Source organism: Scatophagus argus, chromosome 4 (assembly GCF_020382885.2).
Source record: "Scatophagus argus isolate fScaArg1 chromosome 4, fScaArg1.pri, whole genome shotgun sequence".
Lineage (NCBI taxonomy): Eukaryota > Metazoa > Chordata > Actinopteri > Scatophagidae > Scatophagus > Scatophagus argus.
This window is the reverse complement of record NC_058496.1, coordinates 12,473,451-12,500,279: the sequence shown is the minus strand read 5'-3', so window position 1 is coordinate 12,500,279 and position 26,829 is coordinate 12,473,451. Positions and strand designations below refer to the sequence as shown.

General features: G+C 41.9%; 4 protein-coding genes across 8 annotated transcripts; all 4 read left to right on the top strand.

Moving 5' to 3' along the window:
* Nucleotides 1-19: 19 nt before the first annotated feature.
* lzts3b (leucine zipper, putative tumor suppressor family member 3b) lies at nt 20-11,657 on the top strand. 4 transcript variants are annotated; one of them, XM_046387772.1, is made up of 9 exons: nt 20-241; nt 3,022-3,969; nt 4,697-4,967; nt 5,040-5,167; nt 5,250-5,417; nt 6,067-6,195; nt 6,599-6,790; nt 6,973-7,203; nt 8,529-11,657. In XM_046387772.1, the coding sequence occupies exons 2-9, from the start codon at nt 3,139-3,141 to the stop codon at nt 9,666-9,668; spliced, it is 3,090 nt and encodes a 1,029-aa protein (XP_046243728.1). In that variant the 5' UTR covers nt 20-241; nt 3,022-3,138; the 3' UTR covers nt 9,669-11,657. The 4 variants fall into 4 exon arrangements, with proteins under 4 accessions (XP_046243728.1, XP_046243726.1, XP_046243727.1 ...); XM_046387770.1 differs by having other exon boundaries at nt 20-199; nt 4,697-5,167; XM_046387771.1 differs by having other exon boundaries at nt 3,147-3,969; nt 4,697-5,167.
* Nucleotides 11,658-13,166: 1,509 nt separating this feature from the next.
* Nucleotides 13,167-20,053, top strand: ubox5 (U-box domain containing 5). Of its 2 annotated transcripts, none has more exons than XM_046387768.1 (7): nt 13,167-13,297; nt 14,578-14,641; nt 15,432-15,533; nt 16,214-16,974; nt 17,123-17,739; nt 17,832-18,008; nt 18,592-20,053. In XM_046387768.1, exons 2-7 carry the CDS (start codon nt 14,588-14,590, stop codon nt 18,810-18,812), a joined length of 1,932 nt encoding a protein of 643 aa, XP_046243724.1. In that variant the 5' UTR covers nt 13,167-13,297; nt 14,578-14,587; the 3' UTR covers nt 18,813-20,053. The 2 variants fall into 2 exon arrangements, with proteins under 2 accessions (XP_046243724.1, XP_046243723.1); XM_046387767.1 differs by having other exon boundaries at nt 13,170-13,318.
* Nucleotides 20,054-20,950: 897 nt separating this feature from the next.
* On the top strand, nt 20,951-22,856 carry LOC124058472 (arginine vasopressin). The gene is made up of 3 exons (XM_046387766.1): nt 20,951-21,252; nt 21,880-22,084; nt 22,202-22,856. The coding sequence occupies exons 1-3, from the start codon at nt 21,133-21,135 to the stop codon at nt 22,336-22,338; spliced, it is 462 nt and encodes a 153-aa protein (XP_046243722.1). The 5' UTR covers nt 20,951-21,132; the 3' UTR covers nt 22,339-22,856.
* Nucleotides 22,857-24,790: 1,934 nt separating this feature from the next.
* Nucleotides 24,791-26,587, top strand: ccl27a (chemokine (C-C motif) ligand 27a). The gene is made up of 3 exons (XM_046387765.1): nt 24,791-24,936; nt 25,432-25,549; nt 25,798-26,587. Exons 1-3 carry the CDS (start codon nt 24,873-24,875, stop codon nt 25,907-25,909), a joined length of 294 nt encoding a protein of 97 aa, XP_046243721.1. The 5' UTR covers nt 24,791-24,872; the 3' UTR covers nt 25,910-26,587.
* The last annotated feature ends 242 nt before the right edge of the window (nt 26,588-26,829 follow it).

The following is a 26,829-nucleotide window of genomic DNA, read 5'->3' as shown; positions in this document are numbered from 1 at the left end:
TGATGCGCGTATCAACCGACCGACTCCATCATCAGCATCCGACGCTGACAGCGGTCGAAGACAGCATCCCTAATATTACCGACCCACGGCAACATCGCAGAATAAATTCAGAGCGAGGCCGACCAGGACTGACGTTGCTGTCTCGTGACAATATTGTTTATTGAGGCTGCCATCTTACAGAGCGCCGAGCTGCAAAATAGTGAGTAGCCTTTGATGATGGACCGCCAGGATGCTACAATCGGTAAATCAAAGCTACTGTCGTCAGTGTCAGTGACGCTGTGTATATTAATTTTGATGCATCTTTTTTCTATTCAGCGATGGTCGTGCGTTTGTTTCTTGTCACGGGCCTAGCGAGTAATTGTTTGGGAGCGCAGTCGATTCAGGGCTTGATGCGGATGCTGCTAAAGCCGCCCTTGCCGCCCAGGGATGCAGAGGAAAAAGGGAGAGAGAGAGAGGGAGAGAGGGGGAGTCGTGAGGGGAGGGGATTGAGGCAGAGCAGCGATAGATAGGCAGTGTATTTCACTGCTACTACTACTACTACTACTACTAGTAGTAGTCACCCAAGTGGAAGTAAACCTGTAGTAAATGAGAAGGGGAAGTGCACTGACATGACTCTGTCTATCTATCTGTCTGTCTCGGGTTTAGTGGTGTGAATATTTGGGTTGTTTCACGTTGTAATTTAGCATAGATTGTGGCATCTTACATAATAGCATATATACAAGCACAGATCTCTTGTTCCCCCCACATGCATATTGTATGTGTGTATTCTCCACTGAGCAGCCAGTCTAGAAGGCACACCTACCTAAAACCAAAGCAACAGTTCTGTAATAAATCCCGCCTTCATGAAGGTTACACATTCTGTTTTAGTTGTTGATTTTGAGAAATGTTTCAAATGTTTAGTTCAGTCCCGTTGAGGTAAATGGGACACCTGACAAAATACTGGAACCACTGCTAATTCTAGTGCAGTACAGTTCAACTACACGGCAAACAACAGCCTCTGATTATACACTCAGGCTCCAATTTAGTAGGTACACCAAGTTAAAAATAATTCAGATGCAAGAGCCCTGCAGAAAATGCTTTGCTCAAACAGCTTTAGAGAAGTCTTGATTCAACTTTATGATGATTTTGGAGGTTGTAGTTCATATGTTTGTCATCCATTATCCTGAGAGATGTTTCTAATATTCTGTGCACCCCATTCATATCAATAAGGGTAGAGTGGATATTACAAGCACCTCTTTCTTTCTTCTGAGTTCCAGAAACCAACCAGTAAACTGTCAGGTAGTTAGTTGCACCATTGAACATAATAACTAACAGCAAATAAAAGTAAAAAATAAAAAATAAAAGTAAATAAATAAAAGTATTAGATGAAATACAGTACCCATTAGGCATTTACCATTTCCGGTTTTAATGTATTTTATTTGGCATGTTACATAAATCACTACGAGACATCCTTTGACCTTAGCAGCTGACCAGCTGGTAAGCCAGCCTTGCGTATAACACAATATGATTGAACAGCACAACGAACTACACCCTCCACAATGAGCGTAAGGTTAAGTCAACACCTGTCTAAAACAGTTTTAACGAAACAAAATATGTATGTAACTGCAAAACCTTCATGGAAATGGGATTCATTGCTGGGCAGTTGGGTTAGATTGCATTCATTTTGGGTAGTTGTACTTAAGAAATTGAGTGTATAATGAGTAAAGAATTTTTTTTATGTTAGATACACTGAATGTTTTGTCTGTGTAGGACTTTTTAAGGACCAGAATGAGTATATATATCCATGGCCCCTATAACATAAAAAATATAGCATATGTTCTCCTTTGGTGTAAAAGTAGTGCTGTGCAGATATATTGTGTCACCTTCATTAAATGTATAAGCCCAGTTTGTTGCCATGGGAAGAGTCACCTCTTATTTTTCTACATATTTGTTTTCAATCAGGTGAAAGGATAAGAAAAAAAATACACTATATAGACAAAAGTATCAAGACACACTTGTTTATGGGGCTGTTATTCGGGGGTGGGGTTCAGCCTCTTAGTTCCACTGAAGGGAAATCTTTATACTTCAGCATACCAAGACATTTTGGACAATGCTATGCTTCCAACTTTGTGGCAATAGTTTGGGTCATTTTCTATTCCAGCATGACTGTGTCCCAGTGCACAAAGCAAAGTCCATAAAGACATGGTTGGATGAGTTTGGTGTGGAACAACTTGACTGGCCCACACAGTCCTGAGTCCTGAACTCAACCCCATCAAACACCTTTAAGATGAAGCAGAACAGAGATTGAGAGCCAGGCCTTTTCATGCAATATCAGTGCCTGACCTTGCAAATGCTCTACTGCATGAATGGGAAAAAACACAGAAATGCTCAAAAACTTTTCAGAAAGGCTCCCCAGAAGAGTGGAAGATGTTACAGCTGCAAAGCTGTCTGTTTATTTAGAATGCGATGTCATGAAAGTCATGGGGTCATGGGCAGGTGGCCCATTACTTTTGTCTATATAGTGTATAGCTAAAGGAATTTTTCTTATTCTTATTAATTATTACAACAATACAGCAATGGGGTCTGTGGAACCCTAAATAATGAAAATGTAGAGCAATTTACAGCAAAACGCAAGTTCTGTCCAATACAGAACAAAAACTGAGCATTCAGTTAGGTTCAGCTGACCAAAATTGTATTTATTGCAGGGCTTTTGTTTTGTATTGTATTGGACTTGTTTTATGTAGGTGTTAATTCATTTGTTTCCACAACAAATGGGCCATAATGGGCCCTAGATTGGTGTGAGTGAGCTTTTCACCCAGCATCCCTTAAAAATCACTCACAAGCTGTATTTATACACTTTATTTATATATGCCCTTTGCTAACATTTGTCCAAATTTATCTGTCTAACCCTTCTCTCTTTTATCATGGTGGGAGGACTACACTGCTCCTGTATGTGGGTTCTGCATTAACTATTATTGTATAACTAGCCATTATGCAATTACAATATTGTATAACTCTTTTCATTTCTCTGTGTTCCTCTAGTGTGTGTGCCCCCACTACCTGCATTAGGTTGTGATGACCCACACTACTTCCAAATGTATCTGTGACCCTCCCCAATCCTGACTCCTAACCTCTAATCCCTGACCTTTGACCCCCACTATGGGCAGTGTTGGCAGTGGGGTGGCAGGAGAGCAGGAGTTTGCCATGAAGTCTGTGGGCACAAGGACCACCCTGCCTCGAGCCCCTCCTCTCTCTCGCCGTTGCCCTGCCGACCGCAGCTGCAGTGCAGAGCGGCTGCCCCGCCCTCCGGCGACTATATCTGACGGGACGGCTTCTAGCGATGAGCGAGGGAGCGTTAGTTTTGGGACTGGGACCTGTACCGGGACTGACCGGCCCACCGAAACAGCGTCTTCCACCAACACTGAATGTACCATGACGGCCCCATCCAACAACAACCAGTTGGACTGTGGCAACGGAGCAGGCAGGCGGGAGAGGGAGTGGGAAAGGCAGCGTGAGAGGGGGAGAGACAGGGACCGGGACCGAGACTGGGACCGAGAGAGGTTAGAGAGGGAGCGAGAGAGGGAGAGGAACCGGGAGAGGGAGCGGGAACGAGTGGAAAGGGAGAGGCTGGAGCGAGAAAGGGAGAGGGAAAGGGAGAGAGCCAGAGAGAGGGAAAGAGAGAGAATTGAGAGAGAGAAGATAGAAAGGGAGAGGGAGCGAGAGAGGGAAAGGGAGAGGGAGAGGGAAAGAGAGAGGCTGGAGAATGAGAGGTTGGATAGAGAGAGAGAGAGGGAAATGCAAGCTGCAGGCTTGGATGTTTGTGGGAACATTGTAGGCCGAGGAGCAAATGAGAAGAACGGTGTGGCCATGAGCCAACACCACCACAGAGAGATGGCAGCCAGAACTGACACTGAGAACAATCCAGGCAGCCATAACCCTCCAAACCACAACCCGCCCAAGATCCTGCCAGTGTCGGGGAAACTCGAGCAGGTACTTCAAGATAAAGGACAATGATTTTCAGCCAGGGGGGGTCAGCATCTTCTTACTGCATTGTGGCTGCAAGATGATTAGAAAATATTGAAAAACTAAATTTTTTGCCACACAAAATGATGTTTTCTCTTTCCCACTTTTAATGTAATCTTTGCTATGAACTAAAATTTAGTTTAGGAGGTGGACATCCTGAGACCTTTAAAAACTATTGAAATGACACAATCTGAGAAAGGAAAATCACTTCACTTGAGCTGCTCACAGCTGATAAGAAAAGTTTTGGACACCACTGAATTCAAACTTCTTATTGGTTGCTGTAAACATACCTCCTTTCCATACTGGCTGTGAAATGATCCCGTCCTGGTTCAACTGAGACATTAGTGTGGTGGGGTCGGGGGTGGGGGCAAAATTCAAAGTCCTTATTTCATTGCAGAAATGCCTTTGAAATTTCAGACAGAGCTATTTTGAGGGTTCAGCGAAAGCAATGTGGGACAATTCAAAAAGAAAAGTGTCCAAACAAAAAAAGTTCAGTCAGTAGTTAACAGTCAGAATTAGCTGAACGAACTGGCATGAACACATTTTCAATATATATTGCTATTATCCTTAACACAACTCAGCACAATTTTATCATTGAAACTTTTACTACAGTAGGCTGAGTATACTCTGTGAGGTACATTAATGTGTATCTTCTTTCTTTCTTTCTTTCTTCCTTCCTGCATCTCTGTCTTAGGCAATGCAGAACAACTCAGGCCTCGTTCGTCCTTCTGCCTTCAAGCCGGTGGTTCCCAAGAGCTTCCACTCCATGCAGAACCTTGTGGGCCAAGCAGGAGGGGCTGGGAGTGAGGGCAAGACTGAGGCAAGGAGTGAAGGGTTCTGTGAGAGCAGAGGAGGCAGGAGAGGCAGGGACGGGGCAGGAGCAGAATCAGGAGAGGTCCCAGAGGCATTGCTCCTGGATCAGGACAGTCCAGTGAGGGTCAGCAGAAGTGAGGGCGGAGGAAATGGTAATGAAGTGGTTCAGGGAGGGATGTCTGACTCAGGGAGAAACTCCCTGACCAGCCTGCCTACCTATACAGGCTCGGGGTCCGGTTGTGGACCCCCAGCAGTCCTGGGGCCTCTCAGTGCTTCCACCAGCCACATCAACAGACTGGGTATGGTTGGTGCAGCTGCAGGCCTAGACAAGCTGGAAAAACCTGGCTACCAGGTAGGGCCATCATTCATGCCCATGTAGACTGGCATTTAATGCTCTTGGCTGTTATAAACTTTGATGTGGTTCTTTCCTACAGAACGGGCTCAGCGCCTCAGACAGTGGCCGGTCCTCCTCAGGAAAGAGTTCCTCGTCCTATCAGAGACTGAGCCATCTGAGTGACGCCCCAGCACCTCTACGCCCCTCCCCTTCATCTGATGATATCATCCAGGATCTCGAGGACCGCTTATGGGAGAAAGAGCAAGAGGTCAGAAGCCACTGAGAAATGTTTGATTTTCTCCACAGTTGTTGCACTCTGCTGAAAGGGAGGAGGGTATTTGTCAGCTCTGAAAGAACCAGTCAAAGGGTCGATTTTTTTTTGGTTTTATTTTCTTTTCTTTTACTTTGTTGGCAAAATTCTTTCTGCCACCCTCATAAAGTTGAGGTGAACCGAATTTGTGATGCTTAAAATATTAAATAAAATGTTAAATAAAGTTGAATAAGTTAATTTAAACAATAATAAGTACAAATGATGTGGGTGACATCATTGACCCTTTCACATCTCCAAACTGTGTTGTTCACTTTGCATTCAACACTAAGTGTTTAACCTACAAATTATGTACATGAGTCAGTTCAAATTGCACTTTTGTTTTTATTTTGCCACAGAGGTGAGGCAAAGCTGTGGTACAGGATGACAAAAAGAGAACATTCCTATTTTCTTGAAATATTTGAGCAATTAATTCATAACAACACACAAATTCGGATTTAAAGCCTTCATGCATCAAGTGCACCTTCAAGTGCATCTTGAGCGGGTGTTTAGGCTGCTGACTATAAAAATCTGAGTTGGATTTCTACTACTTTTGCTATTTAGGCTGAAGCTTTGTGGTCTGATTCCTCCTCCTTCTCCTTTCTATCAGGTGCAGCATATGCGCAGAAACCTGGACCAAAGTGAGGCAGCAATCATTCAGGTGTTTGAGGAGAAGCAACGTGTCTGGGAGCGACAGATGGACGAGCTGAGACAGAACTATGCCTCGCGCCTGCAGCAGGTGACCTCATGACATGTTTTGATCCAGCTGTATCCGGAGGATGTCACCAGACTTTGTTTACCCACATCTTGAGCCAACCTGTGTTATATCTTGTGAAAAGCTGAGTCAGTGATACAACAAAAGTATTTATAGGTACTATAGCGCTATGGTCCACTCCCCTTTAAGGCCCTTTATGTACGAGAGAAAGTTGAAATCCATCTTAATATACAGTACTCCAAATTTAAATGATTAATGTTAAACTACAAATATACAGTCCAGGTAAAATTCAGGAAATTGGACTAAGTCTGTCCAGATACAAAACAAATTTAGTTGACCGGCATGCCTTAAAGTACCAAAACATCTTGGAGTACTGGAGTTTGGATATCATCAGAACTTGTACTGTATATGTACATTTTGTCTGCAGGTTACCCGTCGTGCTCAGCGCTCTCAGACTGCCCTGCAGGCCCAGATAAGCCGTCTGTCCCAGGACAAGAGGAGACTCCAGGAGGAGATGGCAGCTCTCTTGGCCCAGAGAGAGGAGCTGGAGAGAAAGTGTCTGGATTACAGGAAGGAGCAGGCTGACATTTTGCCTCGTCTGGAGGAGACTAAGTGGGAGGTGAGATATGAGTATATGAGTCGGTGCGCTTGACTAGTTCAGTAAAATGTTATCAGAGTTTCATCATGGTAGACTAAGCAGTGGAGCACAGGGTATGAGTAAGTGTGTGTGCAAGTGAGATACAGGGTATATTTACCACAGTACTTAAATACTAACTCACTCGCTCGTGCTTCGTGTGCCAGGTGTGTCAGAAGGCAGGAGAGATCTCCCTGTTGAAGCAACAGCTGAGGGAGAGTCAGGCTGAAGTGACCCAGCGAGCTGGAGAGATGGTGGCCCTGAGAGGCCAACTGAAGGAGCTCAATGCCCAGCTGAGGGAGCGAGAGGAGGCCATGCTGGGCCTGAAGGACTCCTATAGCACCAAAAGTCTGGAGCTGGAAAAGTGTGAGGGGGAGCTGAGGAGGACTCTGTCAGAGGTGGGTTTTCAGTTACACTGAGCTTTAACACTGAGGATTATAATTATCAGGAAAGACAAGCAATCCATTTAATCGGTCTTCAAACATAATAAAAATTATTTAGTATTAGTCAGGTTCCTCATCAGATTTTTGATGAAGGGCTTCATGTTCATGTTCAATTCAGTATAAAGATCACATAAAATGACCCTAAAGTGTCTGTCAAAACCCAGTTGCAGTAAGAGTTAAGATATGAAGGAAATTTATGTCAGACTGTATAAGTGAACAGAAACCAGTGCACAGGCTCCAGTCTGCTTGTTGACACTGTAAATCAGGAGTATAGACAGGGAAACGTTTTAGGTTCTTTTCCCAATTTTATGTGTGTATATTGCGTAAACAATAACCCTATTTCTATTTCTATCAAGGTAGATAAATAAAAATTTGCCAAGGATTGTAAAATGATTGTCAGATCTGATTGTAAAAAGTGAATTTTCTAATAATATTAAATAATAATCTGATAATATTAAAATATTAAAATTTGTCACAGTTTCTGGTTGAAACATCTGACCTACTCATTAGCATAGAGGACATCATTCTGAGTAAGTAATGGACACATTTTGTCTGGATTTTTATCTCCTTCAGGTGGTCATACTTACTGACATGGATTTTATCAAAGGCTTTAAGTGATGGCTACAAAAAAAGCAACACAATGTTGATTACTATCCAAAGCAGTCAAATTATATTTTACAACAACTGAGATTGGAGGATTGGGATGCTGACCACTAAATCTAGATTGTCGGGCGTTTAATCCTTAAAATCCTTCTGAGGGATTCCAAAAAACTTGGCCTGGAGACTGGGACAAAGTGGGGATTGGGCAACATTATATTTTGCAGCTGCAACATTTTTTTTTTCCTTTGTACTTTATGACCACATAAGCGGCTTACACACATAAAATATGTATATACTGTATGTGCTACTGTACGTTAGCATTCTAATGCTAAAGAGACAGCAAGTGTAAGAGCTTATTGGTCTCTTGTTTTGTACAATTTAGAATTTAGGCTTTAATCACAAGCTCTTAATCTACTTGAAGCAACAGTAAAATAAAGGAACATTCCTGAAGCATCAGCAGAAAAAATATCTTATGATCACAGGATTCAGAGTGCCATGAAAAGACTACGAAACTGAAAAGACTATTTACTGTAAGCAAATTTAAATATAATATTTTATTCTAAAGTTATTTCGGACAACAGCTTGACTTGATTTGACTTGCAAAGAAATGTTAACAGTCAAATACAATGTTTAAAATGAAATGATGTTTGTCTGTGATATATATATTTTCCTTTGAACAGGTGTCCATCCTTAGAGAGAAGCTGGGTGTATTTGAGGCAGAGGTGCTCAGTTTAAAGCGTGCTCTAAGTGAAGCCAGCAGAGGAGCAGAAGTTGTTATGAGCCCCAACTTAGCTGCTGCAGGGCTGTTGCCCCCCTGGGGAGTCGTTCACTGCACGCGTAACCCCACTGAGCCCTCAACCAGCTCCCTTACCCCCACATCTGACACCCTGCTGAGTCTTCAGAGTGATGAGGCCAAAGCCCAAAGACAGGAAGCTCAGAGACAGGAGAGGCAGCAACGCGAGGAAGCTCAGTGGCGCGACGCCCAGCAGCGTCAAGATGCACACATGCAGCAGGACATCAGAATGCGTCAGGATGTCCAAATTCGACCAGAAGCCCAACTCCGACAGGAGGCCCAGCTTCGTCAGGAGGCTCACCACCGTCATGAAGCCCAAATCCGTCAAGAGGCCCAACTACGGCAGGAAGCACAGCTGCGTCAAGAGGTGCAGCTTCGTCAAGAGGCCCAGTTGCGCCAGGAGGCCCAGCTCCGTCAGGAGGCCCAGCTCTGCCACGAGGCGCAAATGCGTCAAGAGGCCCAGCTACGTCATGAGGCCCAGCTCTGCCAAGAGGTGCAACTGCGTCAGGATGCTCACCAGCCACAGAGAGTCCAGGAGGGTCACTGGGATGAGGCAGGGGAGCTGCGCCGGCAACTAGAGCAGCTGCAGGCCGCACTGCGCCTGGAGCGGCAGCAACGGGAACGTCAGGCCCTCAACTTCGACCAGGAGCGACACACCTGGCAGGATGAGAAGGAGCGGGTTTTGAAATACCAGGCACAGCTGCAGCTCAGCTATGTGGAGACGCTGCAGAAGAACCAAGCTTTGGAAAAACGTATGAGCCAGTTGGGAGCCAAACCAACCACAACAGCCACCACCACCACTGTTACCACCACCATTACCACCTCCCCCACCTCTTCCAGTTCTCCACCTCCACCACCAGCCCTCTCACCTCTGTCTCCTCAGCCCCCACCCTCGATCTCTGGCCCCATCGCCCTGACCATCTCCCCTCCTTGTGAAGACCAGAAGGGCCCTCCTTCTCTCCATCAGCTTGCCCCTCCCTGGGCAGGACCCTCACGCCTGGAGAGGATTGAGTCCACAGAGATATAGAGACAGCTCCATGAAATTAATTGTCCAGTTAGACACACTCGCAGTGATAAGGCCTCACACACAAAACCACTAGAGCATTCAGTTGAAACATTTCAGTTGACAATAGAATAAATCAGTTCAGTCTGACATACTTTTCAAAACAACTGTAGACACTAAACAACATCAAAGGCTGACAACAAAACCCAGAATGATCAATAAAGCAGATCAGCTGAACAGAAGGTTGAATGCCTGTCTGTCACGAGTTGCACGCTACTGCGTCCTACATGATCAGTGTTCATGAAAAGTGTGCCACACTGATGGATGGCAGAGAAAAAAACAAAACATTAAATGACAGCACTAATACAGGGGTCATTTCATTCCCGTGCTAGAAAAAGACCAAGACAATCAGGCATATTGTCAGAAATTATCAACAAGAATATTATGCGGTATTTAGTCATTGTAAATCTGTGTCACTGGTTATGTAAAAGTAGACTTAGTGGTCAGAGTGTGTTGTGTTAACTTGCATTTTTGGCCAGAGAGCGCCTTACTACATTCTTTCCAGCATGTACAAGAGAATAACTAACGCTGGAAAAGACAAAAAAAAAAAAAATCAAGAGTGTGATTATCATTTTGAGTGCTTTAATTATGATATCAGCAAACCAGTTACACAGCATTATTGTTTCATGGATTATTTCCTTTAAATCCCAGCAGATATGGACTGATTCTCAATTCAGTTTTCAAGTCATTTCATGCACAGGCTCCGACGTGCATGAGCCATTTAAACACATCGCGAAGACCAACAGAGTTTATATTTTCTACAAATTGAATTAAATAGATAAGTTTAGCAGTTAATGAACCCCAAATGAATATAAGAGTTAAGACTTGGTTCGCCTTCACTGCAGATCGCCTGCGGTGACTAAAAACAAACACTAGAGGTCATTACAGAGCTTGCACAGCGCTCCCAGCTCAAATTTCTCCTTAGTGAACTGCAATGTCAAAGGAAGCACACAATTTGAATTTAGTTATTATGATAATTGTGTCATTCGCTTTGTGCATTTACAGCCAAGACGTCTGAGGAATCAGTCAGTATCCCCAAAGTTAAAACAAAATTTATAGAATGTATGATATACTAGAAAGAAGAAATACTTATAATAGTTATAGATTGTAAATGTGTGCTTGAGTGTGTGAGGGTGAGTGTGTGTGTGTGTGTGAGAGAGAGAGAGAGAGAGACAGTGGGTGTGTGCACGTGTGTATACATATGAAAAGCTTCAGCTTATGAGGTTTAGGATAGAGGGACTAGTGGCAATACAGCAGGTGAAGGTATATTCAGATAAAAGGGTTTTTTGGGGGGATGAGGTCGCTTTGAGTCCGGTGAAATGTACATCAGAGCTTGACACGAGGGCAATGAGACTGATAATTCAAACTGGGGGGAGTCTGTATATCATGGAAGACTCTACTTTTGTCTGTATAAATCGGGGAGAAGCAAGGAAAAAAAAAAACAGAAACGTGGAGAGGATTCAGGCTAACTGCACTATGTAGTGTCCTTCACACAAGTTACGATGTACAGTAGACTCAGATGTGAATATCATGGCTTTTATATGTGTTGTTTATGCCAGCATACAAAGATGTTGCTCAAGAATATTAACTTATCTCTAAGGTATTACATAGTATTATCATCTTTATTACTGTTATTATATTATGGTGAACTGACAGAGAAATATGTGCCATTTGAGCTTTCCTTTATGTGTATTTTTTTTTTTAATCTGTGTAGATAGCCTATTGGCCTACCATAATGGTGCAATCATAGCGACCCTGTCCAAAAATGATGTTCCTTTTGATGTAGTTGATAAATGTAGTTACAGTATTGCATTGTTTAGAGAACAAAATGCTACAGATTTTATACATGTTTCAGATTTATTGTTTGTATTTATGTTATAAGTACTGTTCTGGCTTGATTAAAACCATCCCTTTGTTAAAATTCAGCAGCACTAAATAAAGATATGTGAATAATTCCGCATTTTTTTTTTTTTTGTCACTGAGCAAATCATTTTTCCTCCAGCTAAGATTTCTTTATGGCAATCAGCTTTGAAAAAGAATTGACCACAGTTACAATGTGGAGAATTTCGAATATTGGAATATAGGATTAGTGTGGGCACATCTCTCCTGTCACAGTGGTTTCTAACCTGGGGCTCCAAACCCTGCAAAGGAATAAATCTCAGGGCTTATGATTTTTTGCATTTTTTTTTTATTATTATTTATTTTTTTTACAAACCTCTAAGAAGTACTGAAACAAGAGGGTCTGTTACTCTCAGATAGATCCTGTTTCAATAGCACAATTGATTGAGAGTGTAGAAGTATAAACATCAAAACACATATCAAAAGTAGTTTATACAGAATGGCTTCTGTTCATACCTAATTAAATCCTATATATCATGTTATTTAGATTTCAGTGCTGATGTATTAACAGTTGAGCAGCATTTTAATGCAGAAATGTTTAGGTGGTAATGAGTAATAAGTAATATGTGCTGTTGGGTTTAATCCATAGCTGTTTCCTCTGAAATATGGTGAAGTAGCATGACAGATAACCTTATATGTAATACTGCCAACACACACACTGAGTCGCCTAGGTAACCATAGCGACGGCGGACAGAGAGTATCCACAAAATAAAAAAAACAAACTGTGATACGTTCACTGTCGGTTAGAAGTTGTTATTCCTCTGCATCTTTCCTCCGCCTCAGAGTCGAGTGATCAGTCAATTAATTTGTTGTAGTGATGAGAGTTTCTAGAGGAGTAGACCGTCTTTTATTTTATTTACCAACGCAGATTTTTACCCGCGTTTGACCAGTGGCGTTTCGATCGTGGATTGTGAATAGACGTACAGAATAGCACAAATCAAAGTACCTCAGAACTGTAGTTACTTGCGAGTACAGTATTTGAGTAAATGTACTTTTGCTTGCTCAGTTTTTCACCAGTGGTAGTTGGTTCTATCATACAGCATTATGGGTCTGCTTTTAGTCTTTACCATGTTGAATAACAATCTTATTAGAAATCAGAGGACACTGACATTGTTTCAGGACCGATATAACAGGGTTCTGGGTTCTGTCCCGGGCCTGACCTCAGTATCTTACATCACACTGTGAAGCGTCCTTGAAATGCAGGAATCAACAAACACGAGTGACACAGTGACTTTCATGTGGAGGAGGAGATATATCTCTGAAAAGGACAAGACAAACAAAATGTATCTGTAGACGTCTAAAATGTAATTAGGAGTGGTTAAAAGGGCGTGTCATAGACATTTAAGCTGTGCTGCTGAGGTCAAGAACATATAAAGTCAAGCGGACAAGCAATTAAATTCACACTATTCTGACTGAATTTACTATTCTGACATCCGATTGAACTGTCAACTCGTTACACTCCGTTTCAATCTCCAGTCAGCTCGATGGAGTGGACGTACTCAAAGACCTGGACCCAGGCAACTCAACACCTGTTGCCTCCCTCGGGCACTGACGTATTTCGCAATTATAAATGTGAAACAAGTCCCTTATCGGCTACCGTAGTTGTGCCGGCTAAGGTAGTTGATTGCTAGCAAGTATATCCATTAGCTACCTTCTAATGTTAGAGGAGTCAGTTAAAGAGTCAAAATAGTCAGGTTTGTCATCAACCAAACAAAGTACGGGTTTGTCTGCTTCTGCTTTTCTTTACTAAGCTAATGTTCGCGAACGTTGTCAAATTCGCCCAGCATTGGCGATGTTAGCAAGATCATGTTGTTAGCAAATGTTATCGTTTATATATGAACGCATCTGTCTTCTTAAACATACCGAAACAGCTAGCGAACAACACACATCAGCTGTGGAATATTATTCACAGTGTAATGTTTAAACGCTAACTTATCTACATGCGTGAGGCTCGGAGTGAACATAAAAGTTAGGGCTAAACAACATTGTTTTTGTAGAATTAATAACATCCTACATCAGTCAGTTTCTGTGGTGAACTGTGACTTCCAGTAGCTGGATGAAAATAAAATAGCCAGTCAGTTAAAATCAATTTAGGGTTAGTTTGAGCGTTTGATCTAATGATGTGAACATTTTCCATCACAGGTTCCCAGAGCATAAGATGGTGTATTCACAAGTGTTGTGTCTGAACCTCAGCTAAGAATCCGTTCATTTTCAGTTGTTATTTTAAGTGTGTATCTATATGTATTCTTCAATCCGTCAAGCTATTAATTAACAGATCATTTTATTTTTATTATTATCTTATTAGTCGTATAGTCCATTAAATATCAGTTATCTAGAAACAATTGGCACTCACAGTTCACATAGCATTTAGCATCCAATGAACAGGAAGAAACCCCAAAGATGTACAGTTTATAGTGAATAAATAAAACAAAGAGACAGCAAATGCTCACATTGGAGACCTTGCAAACAGTGAGAATTTTACATTTTCAACCTGCCTAAAGAAATTACTCAATTTGTCAATGAATAATCCGAATTATTCTTAATTTTATGTTGATTGATCATTCTACTGATTCTTACAGCTCAGCAGTCACAGTACTAAACTGTGTGCTTTATGTATAGTTCATTTTATCTGTTGAAATAACTTACTGGCCAGATGTCAAACACAAGTGGAACTCATCTTCATTTTATTACTGTTTTTTTAACCATTGCATTTCTTAACATGATAACACTGTAAGACCTTGCTTCCTTGATCTCACTTTTGAGCAAAGGTCATCTTGTTGTGAGGTCAAAGGTTTTTCAAAATAATAAGCAGAAACACAACAAAAATGCGATTATTTTTTAACGATGTAACTGTGCCATGTACCAATGGCAGTCAGTGCTGAACAGTTGGATTCACCTAATGTGTCGTTTAGCCTTGACCTATCAGTTGACGTAACGAAACGTGTAGCTCTGAAATCCGTTTCTTTCTCCGCAGGTTGAAGAATATGGTTGTGGATCTCTGTCAGCCACACTTTCATACGACAGTTCACTGCAACAAGGTACTACATATTTCATGAACCTATCACCTAACTGTACCTTCTTCAAGCAAATTTTATTTAACATGTACAGTGTCAGTTCTAAGAGTGCACCCAGTGACTGAAAAGCAGTTACTTTTGACATAAAGCAAGTTAAAATCCTGATGTTTACACTCAAGTAGTGCCTTATGAGAGCACAGTTTACCTTATTTTCCATTTGAGAGTTTAAGAATAGGCCCAGTTTGTGCTGAGAGGAACATGAAGAACCAGCATAGACACGAACTAGCAAAAGATATCCGTGGAGGACAAGATGTTGTAATAAAGAAGCAGAGGGTCAAAGTGGTGTGTGGGAGACTGAATCACAAATGACCTTGTTGTGTTCTTTTTATTGGTATTTTATCATTGATCACGGCTGTATTTTCTCCATACTTGGAATGAAAGATGTTCTTTCACTTTTTAAATTATATTTTTAACCCGTTTAACCCTTTTATCACGTCATTTTTGCCTTTGTGTTGACACATGCCTTAATTTAACTCAAATACAAAATAACATCTTTGTAGTAAACCAGTTTAACCAAACAAACACATGAGTTCTGGTGTGTATTACACCAGAAAAATCTCATAACTTCTTAATATGCTGTTAACCATTCTGGTGGCTCTTTTTCTGACATTTGAGGGCCTATCTCTGAACTGTTTACTGTCTATGAAAGGAAAAAAAATCTTTTTATAAACTGTAGCTTCTCTCTTTCAATCTTTCACCAAACAATGTGTGTGAGTATCTTCTGTGTTTGATTTATTTAAACTTTAAACTGCAGCTTTGCGCAGATGGCTATGATGTCACAAATCTTGTGTCAGCTGACCCCGCTCTCCGAAGGCGAGGATTCAAGCTGGAATACTTCCTACGTCCACCTGTACAGGTAAGATTGTGCTTTCGTATTCTTGTCTTGCGTAACTGCTCCTTTCGCTACCAGTCTTTGGCCTCTCATATGAAAAGGTCAAAGTCTGACCTGTTCAACACTAGTATGGACAGTGCCATGGTGTCCCATCCTCTTTTGATTTAAATAAGTTTATATTTGTGAGGAAAAATGCGTGTTATTTACTCAGTTGATGATGAGCGATTATATATGAAAGAAGAGTTGCTCATTTCGTCCTGTTTTTATGCTGTCTGTTTTTGATATCCATAATCCTGCTTTTTTCATCATCTATATCTTTACTACTGTGTAGCTGCTGTATATCTAAAGCAAAACTCTCTTTCACACCAAGTAAAAGAAATGTTTTTTGTGACCGATGGCAAGGACAGTTCCCAATTAGCCATTCTCCACAAAGGCGGGTACACTCAGTCCCATTGGGTCAGAAAAATTGCTGTAAAATGAATGGCATTGCGGTCTTGAGAATATCACCTTATTTTCAAGTTACAAGTCAAAGGCATGTGCTCTCTTAAGGCAGAAAGCAGTACATCTTTTAATATTGACAACATCCATACTATATATTTTTTCAGCACCTTAAAAATTTGCAAAACTCGTCAGGGTACAATGTGTTGCTGCACTTGTTACACATTTGTCACATTTCTCCATTTCATTGTCTACATTTCTCTCAGGTGACATTGAAGTTTGGCTTCCAGGTGGATCTGTGCAGAGTGGATGTGGAGCTGTGGCCCTGGGGTATGGACCGAGGACAAACCTGCAAGAAACTAGAGATCAGCACTTGTTCTGCTTGGCTACCCTCCCAGAATTTTGGTCAAGACCTCAAACAGGTTCAGCAAAAGGAACAAATGTCAGTGCAAGTAAAGGACCAGGATAGACTGAAGAGAGAAAAGCAACAGGAACATGGTGTTGAATCTCACCAGTCTAATGGCCACCAGTGGAGTCTTCAGGCCCAGCAGTGGGGAAAAGAAGCTCAAACCGAACCTCAGAGAAGGGGCCACAAGTTCAGTTGTCCGTCAAGCACTGAAACAAGTAACCCTGAACCAGAGTTTAAACTAGTAGGTCGTTGTGAACTCAGAGAGGAGACTCGAGTCTGTTTCACACGCTCAAATTTTAGCCCCCGGCCACCTTTCTCCTCGCCACCTTCTCCACAACCTGCAAACTGTCGCCAAGAGGACCTATGGAACCGGGGCCTGCTCTCATTAGGCGCTGTGACACAACTTCGTGTAACTATTCCATTTGGTGGTGCAGCGTCTGCTATGGGGCTCAAGTCTTTGGTTGTGTGGGGACAACCTGCTCGCTGCTGCACCGCAGAAGAAGTGGAGAGGGTTAAGAAAGTCCACGAGGCTAGTGAAAGACAGCTGCCAAGACCTGGAGGTCGTACCTCTTCTGTCAGCCAGGCAAAACCACCACTGCAAGCAGCCACACCTTCAAGGTATGTGTTTATGAAGCAGTCTTTAAAAATATACATATCTGTTTAATTTTGTTCTTGTTGTTGATGAAATTGAGCTTATAACTATAAAAGCTATTCATTTTAGCTTACAGTGTAAATAAATATCTGTTGGGTTTTTATCTGACTGCAGCAATCTTTCCGTCCCAGAAGAGTTCCTTGATCCGATAACACAGGAGGTAATGATGATGCCCATGCTGCTGCCCAGCGGTGTATCAGTGGACAGTACCACTCTGGAGGAGCACCAGAAGAGGGAAGCTACTTGGGGTCGACCGCCCAATGACCCCTTCACTGGCGTCCCGTTTACTGCAGCCTCTCAGCCCCTTCCTAACCCCCAACTGAAAAGCCGCATTGACCACTTCCTCCTGCAGAAAGGGATGATTAGCAGGGAGGGCATGTTGGGAAGACGAGGGGAGGGAGAAAATCCACAGGCCTCAAGACTTGTGTCCTCTAAGGTAGATGAAGAGAGCCAGAGCTCTCTGTGTGTCAGTAAAAGTTCAATTAACAAGGCTGTTTTTCAGCATAATGCTGACTCCAAAAACGCAAAGAGGACCATACAAATGGAAGACTCTGGATCGGCACATTCATCAGCGAATCACACATCTGACACCCAGCCTCTCAATACAAATAGTAAATCAGAGTTAGAGAGAAGAAACAAACGAGGCCTAAATGAAGAATCGACAGAAGGGTTCACAGCTGAGAAGCAACTACCACGTCAAACAAAAAGACCAAGAGATGATGCAGTTTCACGTGAGTAATATGTTCTGTAAGACTAAGACACTAAAACATTTCTGCATGTCCTGCTGACTTGTCTGTTGTGTCTGTTCACCACACTTCTTCAGTCCACAGCTGCAGCTCTCATGAGCAGCGCTTGTCCGCCAGCCTGGATGAGGCCCTCTTCTCCGCCCTGCAGGGTCGACCCTCCTTCACCTCAAACTTGTCCCAGCAAGGACGGGTCACTGAACTACCGAGCACCTCACAACACGTTCAGACAGCAGGCACTCCATGCGTACCAACAGGTAGGATTTAGAAAAGTCCACTTTGAAACACTTGAAGAAATAGTCCACAATAGTCCAAAATCTTGTGCCATTGTAAAAGGTGGTGGTGACATCAATGGATCAGTGGGTGTCCTAACCACTTTGAGTTCGAGTCCAAGCATGTACGTTGCTTTGTGCACATCGGAGCAAGCACCTCCCTCTCTAAAGTCGCATTTAGACTTTGGTCCTATGTATTAAAAAAAAAAGCACAGCTCTTTCATTCATGTGAAGAATTGTCTGCAGACCACGCGGTGGAGCTGCCAACGAACGCAGGTGAGCAAAAACGTTGCACAAGCCCTAACTTTTTACTCAAATTAGACTTCCTCAAATTTCTTGACTCACTGGCATCTCAAGCAGCATAACATTGCTTGCGTTCTTCCTGCTCTTTCATAGCTAAGTTAGTGACAAACCCGGTTAGGCGAAAGGAGCTAAACCCCATTTTTAACTATTTTTTGAAACATCATCACTATTTAGGAGTGTTTTATGTGTGTTCAGTGTTTCTGAGGTTCACTCAACATAAATCCAGCAATGACTTGATGAATTTCCCCCTATGTTTGTTTGCCAGGTGAGAAGACATGCTCTGCATGTTCCTGTTCAGTCTCCATTTACTCCAAATCTGCATCACCCATCTACCGTCTCACCTGCGGTCACTTGCTGTGCCGTTCCTGCCTGCGGAGTGAATCGCAACTTCTAAACTCTGTCACTACCTCAACAGCCAGTCACGTCTTGTGTCCCTCCTGCCGAAGCCCTACCCCACGCAGTGACATTGTACGAGTCCATCACTGACAGATGCTGTGAAAGGCTCAAAGCTTGTGGAAAAAAAAAATGAGAGCTGTTCTCAAGGTGACGCGGGGTCATGCTATGGCTGTGACGTTATAGCATTGTGAACACGTTGAACTCTAAGTGGAAAATAAAGCACTATGTGGTTTTTATTGATGGACTCTTCTTGGTTTACAGAATGTCTTCACAGATGCGTCATACTGTGTGCATGATGGTTTATAGCATTCATGCTTAATTTCTTATTTTGTATTGTAATATTTTTGTGCTGAATTTTTATTTAGGACTTTCTTTGTGATGTGATGCCACAAAATTAGATAGCAGAGTCCTCTGTTTTTGCTGTCGTGGAAAGGACATCATGGACAGCAAAGACTTTAACAAAACAAAAAGCAGTTTGGTTTTCTTCTCTTCCACCCCCCTCTCTCTGTCTTCTTAGCCTTTTCATTGAGAACTGAAGTGTAGGTGCAGCCTTGGTTCTGCATCCTTTGTACAGATGTGTGTGCTGAGAATGCACAAAGAAAAGGTTGGGGGACAGGAGTACTGAGAGCAAGAGTCCACAAGTATTAAAGTGGAAATTGAGTCAACCCAAGGCTGCTTGGTCATTATAAAGAAACAGACGGGGTCATGCACAGTCTCTTTCCTTTTTCATTCCATTCACCACTTTACATTCCCTACACTCTTATATAGATTGCGTTAAGGGGGTAAATGCTGGAAGAAATTGTAAGGCTAAGGACTACGCAAAAGTCGTTATGTACTACTTTTTCAATACCCCTTTCTGCAGTAGCAAATATTTATCAGGCGATTTCTTTGTCAAAGTTACATTTCTGGTGTTGCACTTTCTGCATCTATGTCCACTAGTTCTAGTAGTAGTAGTTCTTGTTTCTTGTTAGATTTGACTGTTATCTTGTCTTGTGTGAGGAAATGAATGAGAGTTCGGTTTCCCAGCACAGGCTACACTTCACCTTAACCGACTACCTCCGATGTGTGCACAAAAGGGTTAAACAGACCGAATTTAAGAAAAACAGTATTTAGTAAGCAGTCACAAACAGCATCGTTTCTGTGTCGGTTTCCCTGACAACATTAAGCATAACCAAGGTCATGATCCTATATCCGCTCACTGAGCCAAGACTGGAATCAGTTGTTCTGCGTGTGAAATTGAGACTTGGCCTTCACTGCTTTGAAAAGTGGTTGTTAAAGCACTTAAATTGTAATAATTGCCTTGACTTGTATAAACTACTTGATTGACATTATGCATTTGTCAGAATCTTCTTTTTTTTTAAGTATTTGTTAGAAATGTAAATCTGCACCCAGACTTTATTTTTGATTTTACTACTTGTGAAAAATATGTTTATTCCAGGATTTACTTTCTTTTTTTTTTTTTTTTGGAAGAAATGTTATATAATAGCTATGTTAAATAATAGTTGTTACGCTTTATTTCATATTGGTCAGGACTGCAATACTGCGCAATAAGACCACATTTTGTATTTATTGAGGGATCGAGCTTGAATGCTGTGATGCTAATTACAACAGTCCTTCACACCTGAACCGACTGCCTCTGATGCTCAGTTTTGCAACGTATCGTTTACTTGTTAATCAGAATCACAGCAGCTAATTGGCGAGATACAACCCCGAGCATGCAACAGGACACTGAACGGAATAATGAACTTCAGATGTTTATGTTTGTTTGAAATGCTAATGTTGTTGCGCTCATTAATAGTTTTAAATCACATCAGGAGGATAATCTGTGTGGCCTTGAGGTTGTCATGATGCTGGCACAGTTGCGTTCAGGTGAGTGTCAAGTCAAAAATGTCTGTCCTGCAGTGATGAGCGGTCATTAGCCTGACAGCTGAGTCGTGCATGATTATCATCAAATGTACTTCATCAGGGCGCTTTATTGCAGTAAATATAATTAGCTGTCCACAAATCTCCTCACTTGTTCACGTTATGTCATTTTTTTTTTGGTGCGGCAGGCTGAAATTATTCAGAAAAGTTATTCCAAATAAGTGTGGCGCAGTCCGGAATACAGAAAACGCATCTTGTGTTGTCAGCTCCGTTTTCTCGCATAGATTTGTTAGATGGCACACATCTGATGCAGAGCCACATCTGATGCGACCCCTCGCGCAAATGCCGCACGCACACCGGTGGCCTTCGCGCGCGCGTGCGTGTGGAGAGCGGAACGGCACGACACTGACGTCAGACACGAGTGTCGATCGCTTTTGTCGAGGCACGTCCACCTGCCCTATAAGTGAGGAGTCGACCGGAGCATCAGTCAGACATCCACCCGGGCGGAGGACAACAGGTGCGCGGCGCTCATCCGAAACCAGCAGCGATGCCTCACTCCTTGTTCCTCCTGTGCGTCCTGGGACTCCTCGCTCTCTCCTCTGCCTGTTACATTCAGAACTGTCCCCGTGGAGGGAAACGGGCGCTGCCGGAGACCGGAATCAGACAGGTGAGGGTCACTATACTTTCTGCCTTCTTTTAGATTTTGTATTTGTTTTTCCCGTCTGGGAGTCTTCTTTTGGAAATTTCCCAAGCTGCCTTAAATTCAGTGTGATGCAGTGTGTAAAATGAGGGCAACGGAAAAAAAACCCAAGCATTTAACTTCTTACTAACTGATAAAAGATGGTGTAAGTACCATAATCGATAGCAACAGAGAGATGATAGCCACAAATAGATGTGTGATAAACATGTGCTTTGAAACTTACAGGGGCAACAAAAACTGCATGGTATGATGCATTTCATATATATATATATATATATATATATATATATATATATATATATATGAACACATTAGAAATATACATGAACATATAACATATACTGAGGCAAATATGCAAGCAATAATGCAGCCATCTGCAGTATACTAAATTCTCTGCTCCATTAATGTTGTATGAATATGAGAGGGGAGAGTGAAAGTATCACCTCAACCTAAAAAGAAATATATATATATATGTAAATGAATATTGGTGCAATAAAGGTTAGAATTAAGCCAAAATAAAAGCTGAAATGTTTCAGAAATAAGTGACCTAATTTATAGCATCTGATTAATGCGTAATTCCACCCAATTCTCCAGTGCATGTCCTGTGGCCCCAGAGACAGGGGCCGCTGCTTCGGCCCCAGTATCTGCTGTGGGGAGGGCCTCGGCTGCCTGCTGGGCTCCCCAGAAACGGCTCACTGTGTGGAGGAGAACTACCTGCTCACCCCCTGCCAGGCCGGAGGGAGGCCGTGTGGATCTGAGGGAGGACGCTGTGCCGTCTCAGGACTCTGCTGTAACTCGGGTACGGTCCTTGATTGTATATTGTCCTGCCAGACAAGTAAATGTGGTAGGAATTTGATCTATGGACGCAGTTTGACAGAAGTCAATCTCCTTTCCTCTCTCCTCCTCCCCCCCTCAGAGAGCTGTGCGGTGGACTCTGACTGCCTGGGGGAGGCCGAGGGTGCAGATCCAGCCGACGGCTCCATGGGGAGCTCACCTGCAGAGTTGCTGCTGCGCCTGCTACATGTGGCCACCAGAGGACAGCCCGAGTACTGATGCTGCTGTTCATGGCACTTTCTCTGCTCCTCAGGGCCTGGAGGTGCAGAATGAAGATCATCACTGAGATTTGAACCTCGAACCAATAAAATGCCAAGTCAAAGTTTCTTCTCTCTTAACCTCTGCCGTCGTGATATTTTTGTATCTGTGCAGACAGAATGACAGCTGTCTTCAACTTTACTAATTGGCCATTTCTATCCAGATCCCAGTGGAGAGGAATCATGGGTATTTTACGTTTGTTCCCCCATATATATGTACATACTAATGCACATACTGTAAACAAAATTTTATTCTAAAACACCTCAAGCTCCTCTTCAGATAAGTGAGTTATAGCAGGAAAAATAATGTAAATAAGTCAGACACTGAAAGCTAAGGTTGCTGTTGACATCCATGTGAAACAACTGAATGATAACGCTAGAGCAGTTACTTCATGTGCAGTAGAAATGTTGTTGTATATTGAAAATGGGAGAAAAATACAGAATCCATCACTGACAAAAATCAGTTGTTGTCTATTCTCATTATTCCCGCTCTTAAAATGATTACACCTTTCTCAGATGATTCATTGATAAAATAAAACAAAGTGTTTATCTTTGGCCTGCTTCTGCATGCGTGTGAGAGGGAAACTGACTGAGAGTGAAAGGAATGTATTGTTAGCCAATCCAAGAGATAACTACTCATGAGAAACCAGCCATAATAATTGTTGTAGTTTAATTGATTTCGTTTTTATTCCTGCTCTCTTATTTCCAGAAGACGCAATTTGTTTGGGTGCCGCCATCAAACTCATCTTAATGTTAACGCTGATATGAGGGACAAGAAGGGAAAAAAACAAAGGCTGGACTGTTTAAAGAAGATCCAGCATTTCAAGGTAATTGGTTAAAAGATAACTGATGCATATCAGTTGCTGCATCAACAATATAAACTGACAGCGCTGATGTGGAACCAGTCCAATACCTTTCACTCATCTTGTGCATCAACACGTCTAATTAGCGCAGAGGAAAGATGGTGACTTCATCTTAGTCTTGCATGTGATGGCGGTTGATCTTCAGTGTGTTCCAGATCCAGCTGGAACAGGATCCAGGACCTCCCAGAATCTGACAGTTTACTGTTTCGACTGGTTCAGAGCCCGTGTGGCGTATCAGTGTCTGACCATGGCCAAATTCTGAGTGAATACAAATACATAAGATCACATAAGATATTCAAACAGATAATGTGTAATTAACTTAAACCATTTAGTAAAGTTCTGTTTGACTTTCATTTTGTTTATAGTTTAAATCACAGACATTCATTCAGACATTTCTGCAGTGACTTTACATCCATCCATCCATCCATCCATCCATCCATTACATCCATCCATTACATCCATCCATTACTACACAGCTCATCCCTCTCAGGGTCGCGGGGGTCCGGAGCCTGTCCCAGCTGACATTGGTCCAGAGGTGGGGTAGATTATTAATTATCTTATTTTAATTATCAGTTAATTTTGAGCTAAGCTTTTCAGTTTCCGTTTTCAAACCTTTTGTAATAAGGAGCTCCTTGCACTTGTATATTTACTTAGTTATATCCTATCACTGGTATTACGTTTTGCCACAGACGGACAAATGAAAACCTGCAGACACTGTTTTCATTTGTTGGCTTTGACTGTTATGACGCTATCAACTTTCCCAGATCCTAATAAACATACAACAAGTCAGTCTATCATTTGTGCTACCAAAAAAATTCCCCTGAGGGACAATTTGATTTTTTTCTCTCCAATAATTACTTTTCATGGTTCACATGATCACTTAAATTGCACAACATGACAGTTTTCCAAGACACACCTGAGCACACAATGACATGTTGTTCTTGCTGCTGAGCGGCAGCTTCTGCACTCCAGAGTCGGGACAACAGCACATCTTGCCGTCAGATCCGCATCTTTGTCAACGTGGATTCATTAATATTAAATCACTTTTGAGCTCTTGCACAGATTCAGGTCCTCTGGTTTAAGGATTCCTCCCATGATCATCAGTTATCATCAATCATTTCTCAACAACAAAACTTAATTAAATAACCACTAGTCACACATCCAAATTTGTCTCGAGACTTTTGACCTGCGGTGACAATACGTTTCCATTTGATTTTAACTGCTAAACGGCAACCTAAATATCCTGTTTTTTGTGACTGTGGGTGCGGCACTTGCTGAGCTTTCATTCTGTATCCATCAATCAATCCTGTAAAAAGAGTCGTTATTAAACATGTCAAAGCAAGTCTCACTGAGCAGACTTGTCTCACACACTCATTCAGCCCCAGAAGTCTGAACAAGACAAGAGTGAGAATCAAAATGAAAGTAACGCTCATTTTCATACAGACTTTAACTCACCAGCTTAATTACTTTTTCTAGAATAGTTCAGGGACATGTTGCTACACTTGGCTCTATATGAGAATGGGTGGATACACGTGTGTGTGTGTGTGTGTGTGCGTGCGTGCGTGTGTGTGTGTGTGTTCAGTACCAGTATATAAACAGCAACACCTTTCCTCCCCTCAGTCCTTCTACCATCATGGATCTGAAAGTTGCGTTTGTGATTGTCTCTCTGTGCGCTTTTGCCATCCCCTCAACTGAAGGTAGCTATCACGACAACTTTTCATGGTGATTTGTGTGTGTGCTCTTCATTCAGTAAACGTTCAGAAATGTTAAGGTTCTTTTTGGTGGCAATGTACAGGTGTGTGATAATCATTTTCTCTTCAGGATGGACCAGGTTTTGAGTTGCATTCGTATTCTGTTCATAATAACCTATAAAGTTTAAACGGGCCAGTGCGTGTGCTGTGGGCAAAGTAAAATACCTTCAGTCTTCACTTCAGTTTTATGGTATCAGCTCTTTCCCTCCCCAGTTTTATCAGTTATTATCTTAGACAAAAAGCCAAACCCAAAACTCGAACCCAGTTCTCAAATGTCCCACATGTAATAATTTCCCAGTCCCCTAAAAAAAGTTTTGCTTTTGTAGATTTAAGTTGATTGCACAAAACTGATAGCACAGAGAAACAGTTCATCAGTCCAATTTCTTTGTCAGTTACCATATTCTGTTATTACACATTTGTTTTCTTCATCCCGCATTGCAGGTGGCATCCCAAAATGCTGCATCAGAACCAAGAGGGACATCCCTATTGCAGTGCTGCGAAAGGTTCAGAGCTGGGATGTGCAGCAAAGCATCGGCGCCTGTGACATCCCTGCACTGGTGTAAGTGATGACGATCAACAAGGTGATCACAGTGATTCTGCAGCTGTCAGATGCTTCATTTTCTCTGCATACTGTCTAAACTGAGCAAAAAGTTAGCAACCACAACGAAATGAATCGCTTAGGCATAAGGATGAGTGCAGCACATGTGCTTAAACTGTGACTTGTGGTTTCATACAAAGTGTATGGGGTAAACTTATTTTTATTTATTTAAAACTGGAACGTGATCTCCTTTCCCTTTGGGTCCACAGACTCCACGTGAGGGGCAAGGTGAAGCCCGTATGTGCTCATCCCAAGATCAAAGAAGTCCTGGAGAGGCTTCGGTTGAGGATGAAGCAGAGCAGGCAGAAGGTGGCTTACTGAGCTGTGGACTGCAAAAAGTTTTCACTAACTTTGTCTGTGTATCTTGTGTTTTGTGTATTTGGTGTTTCCAGAGCTTGTGTCATACAGAAGCCCTTGTGATTGTTTCTTTTTTGTAATTGATCATGCAAAATATCTGTGAGTAGTTTAACTTGTGCCTTAGTATGTCCATTTTAAATGACTTTATATCTTCACTCCACAACATTTCAGAGGGAAACATTGTATTCTACACCCGACTGCATTTATTCCAGCTGTCGTCTCTTTTCGGGTTAAGATTTAAGATACAAAACTTATGATTAGTCTGATGCATTGTTCTGATTTACACTACCTAACAGTACATGAAGTAATAAAAATCACGTCCACTTTGGCTGTCTGCAGTAATAGATTACTGCTAACATGCTAATGCAGTAAAAATGATGATCTGCTAATAAAATAGCGCAATACTGACAAGGGCCATTCTGTAGAACGAGTACTTTTACTATTAACTGTATCAGTATATTTTTTTATAATAGTTTCATACTTCTGTACTTCTGCAATACTGAATACATGAGTTTTACTTCTAAAAGTGTATTTTTATAGTGAGGAATTGATATTTTCACTTAAGTAAATGATGATGTGAATACTTCTTCCACCACTGTATTCATGCAGAAATTATACATAAAAAAAATGTGAAAACTGTAATTTCTGTGTTGTTTTTCTTTTATTTTTATGTAAGCATCCACATGTAGTAATGGTGATAATTGTTTAGCAATAGTCAAACTATCAAGAGAAAAGTTTTAGATACAATGCTGCTATTAGCAAAAAATATTCAGTGATTTCAGAAAGACTCAAGTCAAAGTATTGCAGACATTAACCTGCTAAAGTGTTGGTTGTTTTCTGGCTTTACTGAGAAATACAGTCAGAAGACAGCAACCTGTCAATAA

What these genes read in the sequence shown, in the direction of transcription:
- lzts3b (XM_046387770.1), top strand. Translation starts at nt 3,139, where the DNA reads ATGGGCAGTGTTGGCAGTGGGGTGGCAGGAGAGCAGGAGTTTGCCATG. An exon ending in TGGAAAAACCTGGCTACCAG is followed by an intron (nt 5,168 to 5,249) that starts GTAGGGCCATCA and finishes TCTTTCCTACAG; the next exon opens with AACGGGCTCAGCGCCTCAGA. An exon ending in TGGAGGAGACTAAGTGGGAG is followed by an intron (nt 6,791 to 6,972) that starts GTGAGATATGAG and finishes TTCGTGTGCCAG; the next exon opens with GTGTGTCAGAAGGCAGGAGA.
- ubox5 (XM_046387768.1), top strand. Translation starts at nt 14,588, where the DNA reads ATGGTTGTGGATCTCTGTCAGCCACACTTTCATACGACAGTTCACTGC. An exon ending in CAAGCAGCCACACCTTCAAG is followed by an intron (nt 16,975 to 17,122) that starts GTATGTGTTTAT and finishes ATCTGACTGCAG; the next exon opens with CAATCTTTCCGTCCCAGAAG. An exon ending in AAGAGATGATGCAGTTTCAC is followed by an intron (nt 17,740 to 17,831) that starts GTGAGTAATATG and finishes ACACTTCTTCAG; the next exon opens with TCCACAGCTGCAGCTCTCAT.
- LOC124058472 (XM_046387766.1), top strand. Translation starts at nt 21,133, where the DNA reads ATGCCTCACTCCTTGTTCCTCCTGTGCGTCCTGGGACTCCTCGCTCTC. An exon ending in CGGAGACCGGAATCAGACAG is followed by an intron (nt 21,253 to 21,879) that starts GTGAGGGTCACT and finishes CCAATTCTCCAG; the next exon opens with TGCATGTCCTGTGGCCCCAG. An exon ending in AGGACTCTGCTGTAACTCGG is followed by an intron (nt 22,085 to 22,201) that starts GTACGGTCCTTG and finishes TCCCCCCCTCAG; the next exon opens with AGAGCTGTGCGGTGGACTCT.
- ccl27a (XM_046387765.1), top strand. Translation starts at nt 24,873, where the DNA reads ATGGATCTGAAAGTTGCGTTTGTGATTGTCTCTCTGTGCGCTTTTGCC. An exon ending in TGCCATCCCCTCAACTGAAG is followed by an intron (nt 24,937 to 25,431) that starts GTAGCTATCACG and finishes CCCGCATTGCAG; the next exon opens with GTGGCATCCCAAAATGCTGC. An exon ending in TGTGACATCCCTGCACTGGT is followed by an intron (nt 25,550 to 25,797) that starts GTAAGTGATGAC and finishes TTGGGTCCACAG; the next exon opens with ACTCCACGTGAGGGGCAAGG.